The sequence below is a fragment of the Python bivittatus genome, unplaced genomic scaffold (genome assembly GCF_059951505.1).
Source record: "Python bivittatus isolate LINGU-HERP-01145 unplaced genomic scaffold, Pbiv_v1 ctg000680_np1212, whole genome shotgun sequence".
In the NCBI taxonomy this organism is placed as follows: domain Eukaryota; kingdom Metazoa; phylum Chordata; class Lepidosauria; order Squamata; family Pythonidae; genus Python; species Python bivittatus.
The window spans coordinates 4,992,409-5,004,475 of record NW_028277095.1 but is presented as its reverse complement, the minus strand read 5'-3'; the positions used below and the strand labels follow the sequence as shown (position 1 = coordinate 5,004,475).

General features: G+C 42.9%; 1 protein-coding gene across 5 annotated transcripts in view; it reads left to right on the top strand.

The window, feature by feature from the left end:
- Positions 1-12,067, top strand: part of LOC103053848 (disintegrin and metalloproteinase domain-containing protein 32) — a 27,996-nt gene extending 15,929 nt beyond the window's left edge. For 2 of the 5 annotated variants that reach the window (XM_088152067.1, XM_088152070.1), the window contains 10 exons: positions 1,054-1,252; positions 3,102-3,191; positions 5,203-5,401; positions 6,290-6,398; positions 7,402-7,585; positions 8,212-8,292; positions 8,879-8,996; positions 10,266-10,425; positions 11,374-11,418; positions 11,936-12,067. In XM_088152067.1, the coding sequence (XP_088008193.1) occupies positions 1,054-1,252; positions 3,102-3,191; positions 5,203-5,401; positions 6,290-6,398; positions 7,402-7,585; positions 8,212-8,292; positions 8,879-8,996; positions 10,266-10,425; positions 11,374-11,418; positions 11,936-11,960 (1,210 nt within the window). In that variant the 3' untranslated portion in view covers positions 11,961-12,067. Of the gene's footprint in view, positions 1-1,053; positions 1,253-3,101; positions 3,192-5,202; positions 5,402-6,289; positions 6,399-7,401; positions 7,586-8,211; positions 8,293-8,878; positions 8,997-10,265; positions 10,426-11,373; positions 11,419-11,935 lie in introns of those variants that run through there. The other 3 variants (XM_025168020.2, XM_088152068.1, XR_015798142.1) reach the window with 3 other exon arrangements.

Sequence of the window (12,067 nt, the reverse complement as noted above, 5' to 3'; positions counted from 1 at the left end):
TCTTCATTTCTGTCCTCTGTAGCTGGAACAGAGTGGAGAGGCCACATGACAAATATTGCTCGGTTGGCTTTTGCTGGCTGAGAGGGAGGGGGCTTACATGTCACTGTGCTGTGTGTATGTTGGGTGTAGAGACCGGTGGGTCACAGGCTGTTCACCTGCCCAGTTCAGATGCTCGAAGGTTAGGATGGAGACTGGTGGGCATAAATTTAGCAATGTTTTCAATAACCCAGCTCCCTGGTCTCAGCCTCTGTATCCAGTCAGCAGAACTTCAGAGGCCCCGCTTTCCGGCTGCTGCTTCTAAATGCAAGGCTGGTCTGTAACAAGGCTTCTTTCATCTGCAATCTAATTACTGATGAGAAGGCCGATCCGGTGTGTATTACCAAGACCTGGCTGGGTCCGGAAGGTGGGAGTGGCCCTTTTGGAGATAGGCCCAGCTGAGTTCCGGGTATGGCATCAGCTGAGACTCTGGGCCAGGGGTGGAGGTGTGGTGATTGTCATTTGGGAATCCCTTACGGCTTTCAGGGGTGCTGCTCCACAGGTCACCAGATATGAGACCCTGTTCTTTAAGCTCTAGGGTCAACTGGGATTGTTGCTGTTGTACCAGCCTCCCTGCTGCATAGCAACCTCCCTGCCTGAGCTCCTTGGCTCTGTTTCTGGTTTGGCAATGGAGTTCCCCAGACCCATGGTCTTGGGGGACTCAATCTGCCTTCTCTGGGTCTGAGATGGCTTGGGAGTTCATGGCCACCATGACAGCCATGGGCCTATCCCAGATCATACAGAGCCAGACACGGGACAATGTCACACACCTGATCTGGTGTCAAGTTCCCTCTTAGGTGGTTCTCCTCAACTATGGGAAATCTCTGCACATCTGTTGATAAAGTAACACAGTGATGGGGATCAATAGGCAGCGGTTTTGCACTCTTTAATTTTTCTTCAGTTGCGTAACCAAGTGCACATCAGTTTGTGATGTGATGTATATTTGTGATACGTATATTGGAAGGAGAGCTGGATAGGTGATAATATCATACATATTCTTTTGTTTTTTTCCCCCAGTAATTCAAATGGAATTAAGAAATTCAGCAGCTGCAGCATTGCAGACTTCCAAAATTTTATTAAGTTCAGAAGCGCCCCTTGCCTTTCTAATCGGCCAAATTTAAAATTATACACTAAGAAGAGGATGGCAAATGGCAAACCGGCTTGTGGGAATGGTATTTTGGAACCTGGAGAGAAATGCGATTGCGGCACCCCTGAGGTGGGTATCTGAGAAACGTTTTCATATGTGTTTATTTAAATACGTACGTTGTCCTCTTCCAGGGGTTCAGGATGGATTGTCACAATGGAGCATAAAATGATTAATGTAGGATAATTTTCACCTATACCTAGCTAGAGATGCTTTGAGAAATCTCCGTGAAATTTGTGCTCATCCCCCAACTTCTCCTTTCATGCTCCTCAGCTTCGGAATTTTAAATTTGCAAGCTAGAGTTTCCTTAAGCATGCATTTAGATTAAAAAAAGAAAACCTAATATAAGGATCAACTCCATAGTTACTTGAATGCCAGAGTTACAATAAGTCAACAAGAGATCATAGATGTGAAGACCAATATAATAGCCACTATTTAAAGCTGCTGTGCAAGAATCAGCAGCAGTACCAAAAGCTTGGAAACTGAAGAAAATCTGCCCAGGAGCCCATTTTGTCTCTGAGACATTGCAGTGATCATATTGCCCAATACAACTGCAGTTTAACATGTGTACGATCACTCAGCGCAATGGAATATCTTCTGTCTTCCCCATGTGTGGACAGGTCAGATCCCCAGGTTTATTTACACTTCTCTTTCTTAAGCCAGTAAGCCCCTTTTCCATTTCTTCTCCTTGGACCCACCTTTTTCCTTTGAATATTTTTCACTCGCATGAGAAGAATCCACGATGATGAATAGATGAAGTAAATGTGTGGCCCATGGTTCCTTTGCAGCTGGTCTTCCTGCTTACTTACCTTGCAACAAGAGTTGGAACTACTTGTTTGCACAAGAACCAGTTCCTCCATACTTCCTACTTGCTATCTGCCCATTTCTTCTCTTGTTGTCTCCTCCTTCTCCTTCCCCTTCTCCTTCTCCTTCTCCTTCTCCTTCTCCTTCTCCTTCTCCTTCTCCTTCTCCTTCTCCTTCTCCTTCTCCTCCTCCTCCTCCTTCCTTGAAAACTATTAAAGTTGCAGCTATCTTCTTTATCAGAGAGTGAAATGCCTTAACAGTGCATCAATTACCCCAAAGAACTGCCATAAAATCAACATTGTGGGGGCGGGGGACAGGATTTTGAGAAAAAATAACTCTAGGAGTGAAATGTGGAAGTGTGTCAGGCCTGGTGAGTGAGCTCAATGTCACAGGGATGAAAAAATGCTCATGCAGGTTGGTTCTTTCCAACATTTTGGGACATTTGTTGTGTGGCCACAAGATAGAGGAACTTTTCTGCTTAGTGAAGACCCTCTAAGGATGCTGCCCTAATCAAAAGCTGTTAAGTTTCCTCTCAGCGTCTCTTTTGGCAGAAATTGAAGATGCTTTTATTTTGGTGGACTTTTGTACCACCCAGTTTTAGAGTAGCAGTTTGAGGAACTTAATTCTGATAAAACACTACATTATGCTTTTGATTTATTGCTGGGCATTTACATACTGCCCTTCAGAAAAGAGGTTTCAAGAACTTTGAGCTCATGCATTAAAATTAAAATGCATGAGGATAAGCTGTTTTTAAGCTTATCCTCATGCATTTGGCTGAAATATTAGCTACAGCACAAGGAAGCTCAGAGAACCCCAAGGACTCCACAGTTCAATCCTGAGCTACAGAGTTTTTCTTCTATTAGTACAAGGAAGACATGATCTTACCTGTCTCATTTTATCCAGGCTGCAGAAAGATTGTGTTGAAAGGAACATTTAATTATTACTAAGGGTCTCCAGAGACATGAAGGATGGGGGGCCTTCAATGTGTTTACATTAGAATCAACATCTAATCTAGTTTCTCTTGCAACCACTGTACAGCCTGATACTATGTCCAAGTTCCTTAATCATCTGAGCATTTCACAGTCCGCTACAAATAGCCTCATGATTGTGTTTTCAGCAATGTAAAAGTAATAAATGTTGCACCAGCACGTGTACGTTTCAGCGTGGAGCCGTGTGCAGTAATGATTTATGCTGCGAAAACTGCAAGGTAAGGCATCGTAAGGTCTGAAGTGGGGGAGGTGGGAAGCTGCAGGGTTTAGGCCCGACAGAACCATTGGGTGAATGCCAAGTAGATGCCTCCCAGTCTTAAGGACTGGAGGAGAACAGCCAAGTATCCAGTGACTCAAAAATGTGGGAGTAAGAGGCCTAAAATTTAAACTGGAGATACAGTATATGGGGCTGCCCTTAAAGATCACCTGGAAATGTCAGCTGTACAAAACGTAGCTGCTTATATGCTTATAGGCCAGGCATGTGATGTTCACATGACTTCTATTATTATTAAATTTGTATGCCGCCCATCCCCCCCCAACGGGTGACTCTAGCAGATAACACTGCTATTGAAGCTGCATTGGGTTCCAGTTCGCTTTTGAATACAGCTGAAGGTGTTAGCTATTATAAAACCTATCTGGCTTGGGACCTGGTATCTTCAAGACAATCATTCTGAGTAGGACTTGCCTGTGCAGCACGTGTAGGCAGCGAGTGCCTGCTAAGACTCCCCACATAACTGGGTTTTCAACAAGAAAGGGCTCGAAAGTGGTTATTTTCTAAGGGGGCTCTCCTAAGGAACAACTCATCCCAGAAGTAAAAGGAACTCCCTTTTCTTATGGTATATACAGTAGTGGCTTGTGAATTCCAGAAGGCCTTTGGGGACCACAGATAATGTGGCACTATAAATGTATATTGATGGAGGATATGACTGTAATGGTGCCACGTTACTCTTATTACTATAATGTTGTTTTATTTTGTTGACTTCTGCCCTGTATGTCATCGGACTGTAATTTGCCTAGAGCCGCCTGCAGCTGAAGAACTGTAAAGCCTCATCAAACAAATTAAAATATCCCCGGGGCTCAATTTCTGTGTTCTGCAGTAGACAGCTCTTCTACGCACATATAGCTTCTGTCTTAATCTGCAGTAAAACAACTTATTTAGCTCTGACAGGTCTATGAGTTTCTGCTGTAATCAAGTTTCTGAGTTCGGGAAGTGATGTCCAGAGAATTGAGATTTACTGCTGTGCTTGGTGAAGACTGACTGGACTTCAGGCCTGGAATAATTTAGATGCCCTCTGAAGGCTTCCCTTCAGGACCACCTTGGATGTATCTTCATCTCAGTTTGTCAGGAATGCCTGGCCTTAGCCCTGGAAGTTCCCCTTCTAACCATGGTTAACTGATGGCTCAATTTGCACCGCACCAGAATAATTGAATTGGGGCAATGGGAAAAGTGTGAAAACATGGCTATGCCAGATGGCCTGGGGGGGCCTGATGGGGGCTCACCTTGTTGAAATTGACTGGTGGGATAATCAATGCTGCTCCCCCCATCATCTTCAATTGTGTATAGTCTTTTTCTATAGAATTATTTTTAGCTAATTTTAATGTGGATGTTTACTGCTTTTACTGTTTCGGATTCTAATTGAGAGTCCGCCCAGAGTCACCCTCTGAGGGAGATGGGTGGCATATAAATTAAATAAATGAATGAATGAATGCCAACCCAAGGAAGTCCTTGGAATGATGGTTCTGAGGACTTTCAACATCACCAACTGTTATCACAAGGTCTAAATGCTGATTGTGTCCCAGGGAAGTGGCATGTTTTAGGAATTTCAGTAATGACATTAGCTTTTGCTTGTGACCCTGTTGTAATAAACAGGATGGGGAAACATTCTGAGGGAGTGCACTCAACATTTGTTTGAGAAGTGAGGCTCTTAGCTGGTGCATCATGATGGAAAGTGGGTAAGATCATCTGACTCACGATAACAAGACCAATCTTCTCGGCTTGTGGGTGGGTGGGGTTTTTTTGCTTTGGTTTTTAATGCTTCTTCCATTTAGACCACATGTATTTCCCCTCTCAAAATAGTACATAACCACAATGCCACTCACAATGACTGGAAAGGATCCTACACTCCCATATAATATTTGAGAACCCAATGGGCCCCTTGAGCATCAGCGTGACCCTTCCTACTATAAAGAATGTTCCTTGTCCATTTTATTCTTTATCTTCTTGCCTAGTTTAAACCAAGAAACACAATATGTAGACAAGCAAAGGACAAGAACTGTGATTTTCCTGAGTACTGCAACGGGAGTTCAGCTTCCTGCCCGGTCAATGTTTATGTTCAGAATGGCTTCAGTTGTGCTTCGGACACCGGCTTCTGTTATGATGGATCCTGTCAGTCAGCTGACCTGCACTGCCAGGAGCTCTTTGGAATACGTATGTTGAACCAACTATTTTTGGGTCTTTTCTGTCCCCTTAAAGCAAGGAAGACTTTTCTTGACCGTGGGTTAACACCGTATCAACCAACACTTTTGTGTCCAGAAGGGTGCATTCTTGGCCCTTTATATCACGAGCTTTGAATCAGATTCACCCAAAACTATGGATACCAGCGTGCCTCAGGGAGAAAGAATGACTCTAATGTCCATTTCAGTTTATAGTACGGAACGAAACGGAGCTCAGATCCCTCACATTCTTTACAACCTTGTCTGTACTTTTCAGAAAAGGCAGAGAAATCATTTTTATTGCAAACTATTTTGAGAGGCAGTGATACGGGAAGCAGTATAGAACTACATTAAATGAATAAAGTCGGTAAATGATTCATAATGACTTCTGGTTGGAATGCAGCTCCTCCTCACCCCTCAGAATAGAAGTCTCTCCTCCTCCTTTTCCTTTCAAAATAGATTAGCATTTTTGAAGGGGCTGCCATGCTTCCCTGCCATCTACCCCCTCCATAGTCTCTGCAGAAGCCACTCATAATGACATCTGTGTAATGATTCCTTTTTCGCAAAGTGGTTTGCAACCGATAATAATTTTCTTCTGCCCTCATCTTTTTCCTCTTTTCCCTTCTCTCTCCTGCCCTTCAAAACAACTGTGAGGTTCACCAGAAAAAGTCCAGTCAGTATTTTTGTCCCAACACAAACACACTCTCCCCGTCCAACAGGCCTCCCACCCCCAACAGCTCACATGATGGGAGTGAATGCAAACCGATTAAAAAACCCAAAGAAACCCAAAATCTCATGCTCGCATATAAGTTAAAACATTGCCAGGAAAAAGGTCACCCATGGCATTTTTGCTCTTTTCTCCACACTCTGCCAAAACGTCTAGGGTCAAGAAATGCTCCGCAAGTGTGTTACGAAGAAGTGAATAGCCAGACCGATAGATTTGGACACTGCGGCCTTGATGGAAAAAAGAAATTTAAGACTTGCTCTTTTCGGTAGGTGATTAGAAAATAAAGAATAAATGGAAATGGATTGTTTTGGGGAGAAGTGGTATTGGATGGAATGGGCTTTGATCTATGATGTGATGTTTTTGGACCAGGTTGTAGTAGAGTGTGCTGGATAAGTGAAAGATTCTGTTTGAAGCTGCAGCTGTGTAGGGGCAGAAGGGAGCAGCGCTAACTGTATAGAACGAAGTTAGGGAGAATTGTTGTGTCACCATAAGTCACCCCATAGAGAAGCATCTCCTGGGGGAGTTCAGAACAATCAAGATGGCTGCAACTGCATAATGGAAGCCACGGTCTTAACTTTCTTGACCTCCCTCCCGGGTGCAGCCTTGCTGCCAAGGCTATCAAGAAACCTTCCACGTATCCAGACAGGAGGAGGAAAAATGAGAACTGAAACCCTGGAAGATAGACCTACATAAGAAGGCCTTGATTTCTAGGGACTGCACTAGACAAATCTCTGTAGAGGGGACTTCATTCTTGGCTGCAGTCACAAGACAAGCAAGAGACAGTCTCTGAGTCTTCTTCCAAGTAACCCAAGGCTTGCATAAGGGATTAAATTGGGAGAGGCAAAGTTTAAAGCCAGGCCTAGAATGAACAGAGGCATCTGTTACAAAGAGAGATGATGAAAGAAAAAATGACCCAACATGCCTTGGGATGTCACAACTCAAACCCTGCCCATGTGTGTGTTTGTCACATTTATATAGCTGCCCATCTCTCACAACGTGACTCTGGGCAGTGATTTTATACATGGGCCCTGACCTTGGGCACAAGTGCATAAGTGGTGGGGTTTTCATTGTGGTATTACAAGGCATGTTTTCTCATTTGCTCCTCTGGGGATACTCATGGATGCTTTGTCAGGAAATCGAGAGCAGAACAGGGCTAGTCTGATGGGCAGAGATTGTAGATTTTAATGCACACTGTATGATCTCTTTTCTCTTCTCTTCTCTTCTCTTCTCTTCTCTTCTCTTCTCTTCTCTTCTCTTCTCTTCAATAGGGATATCAGATGTGGAAAGTTACTTTGCATGTATCCCTACGAAACTCCTTTTACTAAAATAAATGTTCCCGTCTTGTATACCCCGGTGAAGGACGCTGTCTGTGTGTCTTTGGACCTTAAACAGCCAGAAGGCACACCAGACCCTATGATGGTGAAGGAGGGTACAAAATGTGGACTTGGTAAGGTAAGGAAAACGACCTGGAACAGGATGATGACAGCGATGCTATCAGTAATACTAGTTCTGTAGTGGGCAACATAACATTTTGGCAGTGGAGATATCTGGAGAAAGGCAGATTATATTCAAAATAGCAACAACAGCAACAATAATACCACCTTTCTTAGGATCTGGGATCTCAGGTGTCGGTCTTCCACCAAGGGTTGGTCCTGAATTCTTCACAATAGGGGTGCCTCTGGGCTTAGGCGAGCTACAAATCTATCCAGTGGAGTAACAGTACCATAAAAGAAGCCTAGAAAATAGAGCTTTTTTACTGGTAGTGAAAGACTGTGATGACATGGATGGACAGCCTGAGATGGGAAAGCTGGTGTAGCATGGTGGTTAAGGAACTAGAGAGATCCAGTTTTAAATCTATGTTCAGCCATGGAAGTTTTCATAATGAGTTTGGATCAGTCACCATCTCTCAGCTCTACCTCACAGTGTTATGGTGGAGAAAAATTAGGAGAGAGAGGGCTTTATACAATGCCTTGAGCTCCTGGAGGAAAAGCAGCACATCAGTCTAATGAACCAATTAATGAAGCCTTTTGAAAAGCATTTATTGTTTTGAAAACTGAAAAAAATACTGTTCTTTGTAGGTTTGCATCAGACAAATATGTGAAAATTATGACATTCTCAAGTATGATTGTGATCCTCTGAAAAAATGCTCAGGGCATGGTGTAAGTAAAATAAATAATAGACTTTCCGTGAAGCTTTTTTTAAAATAAGGAAACATCTTTCTTGGGCCAAAAGAGGAGAGGAAGAGGCTTGATCGTGATAAAGTGGATTTGCGATGCACATAAAGAAAGCTGTAGTGCTTTGATTGCCCAATGGCAGTTACAACCTTGACCTTTTTGACCCCTACCTCTCTGAATGCCCCTGCAGGTGGGGTACCTGATGTTTTAAATGGATGCCCTACACCAGTCTTCCCCAATCAGTTGTCTTTGAGATGTAGACATAGCTCAATATGCAAGCTGGCTTCTTTGCAGGATGAAGACATTATCTGGACCATGGCAAAATCTATACGTAATTAAAATCAAAATATATCAATGAATAGAGTGAATGAGATCACCCCCAGGTAATCATTCCCCTGCCATCATTAGCCTTGTCCTTTGATGACAACAGTTGGAGAAACCCTTGGGTGTAATCCTGAGACTTTAGCTTGTGTGCCTGTGACCTTGGGCACCACTTGCAGGAAGCGTCCTTCCATTCTGAAGGGACCTCAAGATTTAAATCCATCAGAATTGTCTCTGGTTGGCTTTTCAGGTGTGCAACAACAAAAGAAATTGCCACTGTAACCCAGGATGGGCTCCTCCAGACTGCAGAAAAAAAGGGAATCCACTGGGAGGGAGTCTTGATAGCGGATTTCGACATCTGGAATCAGGTCAGTCAGTTGTATCTTGCAGGGACATCTACCTGAGGTGAGTGGAGGTGGTGGTGGGGTCAAAAAGTCAAAATGGCAGCCATGATTTTTTTTTTAATTTGAAAGTTTTAACAACCATAGTAAGAACTAAGGCATACTAAAGTAGAAGGAAAAAGAAGGAAGAGAAAGGGAATCAAAGAAAAAGCTAGAAGTGCACGAAAGAACTAAAAGAAAAGTAGAAAAGAGAAGATACAAAAGAAGATATAAAGAAGTGGCTTCCAATCTTCTTCATGGCAGTTATAAGTTATAGTTTAACCTTTCTCCCTAAGGTTACATCATGACTCTTTTTCTGTAGTCTATCCCAGTGATTCTCAACCTTGGAAGCTTGAAGTCCACACATCTTCAAGCTTCCAAGGTTGAGAAACACTGGTCTATCCTGTCTAATCCTCAAAACCATAAATCACAAGTTCCTTTTTTTTTGTTTTTTATGCAAAAAGTCCATAAGGGGTTTCCAGTCACTGATAAATGTAGATATTGTCTTTTCTCTAATCAAACAAGTCAATTTATCCATTTGAATGATCAAAGCCCCCCCCCCTTTTTTTGGTCTGTGTCACAAATTGTGCGTGCATTTCACTGTCGTCCATGGATGCCCTGGGTCAATACCGAGCCAACCCCAATCAGCTCCCCAATGGCTAATTTTAATTCTGTATTTTTCAGGCCAGGATCGCACTTTCACACCACCTCTAAAATGGCGGAGCTCGATTTTTGTTTTCATTTTAAATTGGCCGGATAATAATGATTTAATAGGAATTCTCAATATTGCCTCTTTTGTGTTTGGAGCGGGAACACGTTTTGGGTGGGGTGAAGACCCGTGTTTTGTTGGTCCCTTAGAAAAGACAGTTGGGGGTTGCATGTCAACGAGATGCAGAACGAAAAAAGCCCTTTGCTATTTATTTGGTATTCTCCCTCAGCGCAACCCACATTTCCACAACGTGGAACACATAGCCACGATGAGAGAAAAAGGATGACAAGCACATGATGATGTCACAATGCAAACCCTACCCTTTGGTACTCATATCCTGACATTGGACACAAGTTACGGGTTTGTATTGTGACATCACAATGCACCGTTCACCACTTGCCCCGACAGACACCTGTGATGATTTCTCCAGAAACCTGCCTATCTCAGTCTGGATCTGATTAAATTTCCATGCATTGGCATTTTTGCCCAATCTTTACAACTGGAGAAGCCCATCCAGGTTTAGACTTGTGTGAACTGTTTCTGTCTAGATATTGCAGAAAAGGCCATGGAAGACAAGATGCGGACATGGATCCTGCTCAGCATTTTTCTCTTCCTGCCCATTATTATTGGGAGCACCATTCTGGCTGTGAAGTGGAAGCGTATCAACAAGTATTGCTTGGAAGATGATGAACTGGAAGAAGATTCGGCGTAAGTTGCTTTGAAGAGGGGGAACTGCAGCCTTCTCAAGCGCCAATAGTTGGAATAAGTGAGGTTTGCAACAAAATGATCTAGCAGTGGCAGAGGCATCGGCAGGGAGGGTCAAAAAAGTCAAGATGGTGGCCGCCATGCACATAAAAAGAGTAAGGGCTTTGTGCAATTTTTCCCAATATGATGCAATTGATGTATTATTTTTACAAGTATTTATTTTCTTGTAAATCTACATTGCAACATTCAGAAAAATTGCACATTTTGAATAACGAACTTATTTTTGACCTATTATTCATCCTAAATAGACCAAAAAGGCAAAATTAGATAAGTTTGCATTGAAATCGTATCCCCCCACCCTCTTTAGTTGAATGAAACTGCATAACAAATCTGGCATACGTGTGTTTCTTAGTTATCACATTTTTTGTTTTGGCCAATATGTCTACTGGTTTGGGCTAAAACCCTAAGATTGATGACAAAAATAACATTTTAGCAGTCCAGCTTATGTTTAGAATTACAGAAGAATATGTCTGAGCATATATTCTATCCAAGAATTTATTTTCAGTCCCAGTACAGAAATTATCGTTCTTTCACCCCCAAACTTTCTCCTGCTCCCTTCCCTCCCATTCTAGGTGTCCCAATCTAATGTAGAAGAGTTTTTAATGCTTGCTACCATTGTTTTAAAAGTTGAAAGTTAGAAACTCCTGCTAATCCTCTGTATGTGATCCAGGGATTGACCTCCTTTCCCCCCCAACATCTGAACAGATTCATTTGATTTCATTGGACTTATTTAGTTAGAAGCCACCTCCGTCGCTTGGACAACTCTAGGCAAAATACAACAATCCAATAGGCGCATTTTACAAACAAAATCAGAAGAATCGATAAAACAGTGTTAACTCTACAAACGGTATACAACTCTTGTAAATCCTCTTAATGATGGTTGCTTTCTAGATCGTATTCTAGATCGGAAGAGAGTAGCACGACAGACAAAACAAGGTAAGCTTCTGGAAAGTTGGTGCAGGCAACCTCCTGCAATCTAGAGCCGCACTGTGCTTTTGGGAAAGACAAATCTGTTTTGTGAGGACAGAGGTTGAGAACTCCAGGACGGTGTTTCTCAACCTTGGGAACTTTAAGATGGGTGGACTTCAACTCCCAGAATTCCCCAGCCAGCATTGCTGGCTGGGGAATTCTGGGAGTTAAAGTCCACCCATCTTAAAGTTCCCAAGGTTGAGAAGCACTGCTCTAGGCAAAGCCTTGTTCTGTTCCATCTTCATTCTAAAAAGAGCAAAAGCAAATGACTGCAAAATCCAGATGCTTGGATGTTCCTGTACCTTCTCCACCCCTTCTGATAGAATTAATCTCTCAGGGGGGCTTCTATTTATCAGCTGTGATGCTGAGAAAAGGATGTGGGCTTCCCTCCCCTCCCCTCTCATTTCAAAGCCACAAAGCCAACCGTTGTTCGATGGGTAATTCTCATGACACCGCTTAACTAAGACTGATCTCTTCCTCTAAGTTTCAGCCAAACAGACCTGATGTGAAGGGAGGAAAATCGCACAGCTGCTCTCCAAGCAAGAAAGGAGAAAGCGAGATCATTACACGTCTATGTATTACCATATGCCATATAATAAATCATCATTTGCATGTA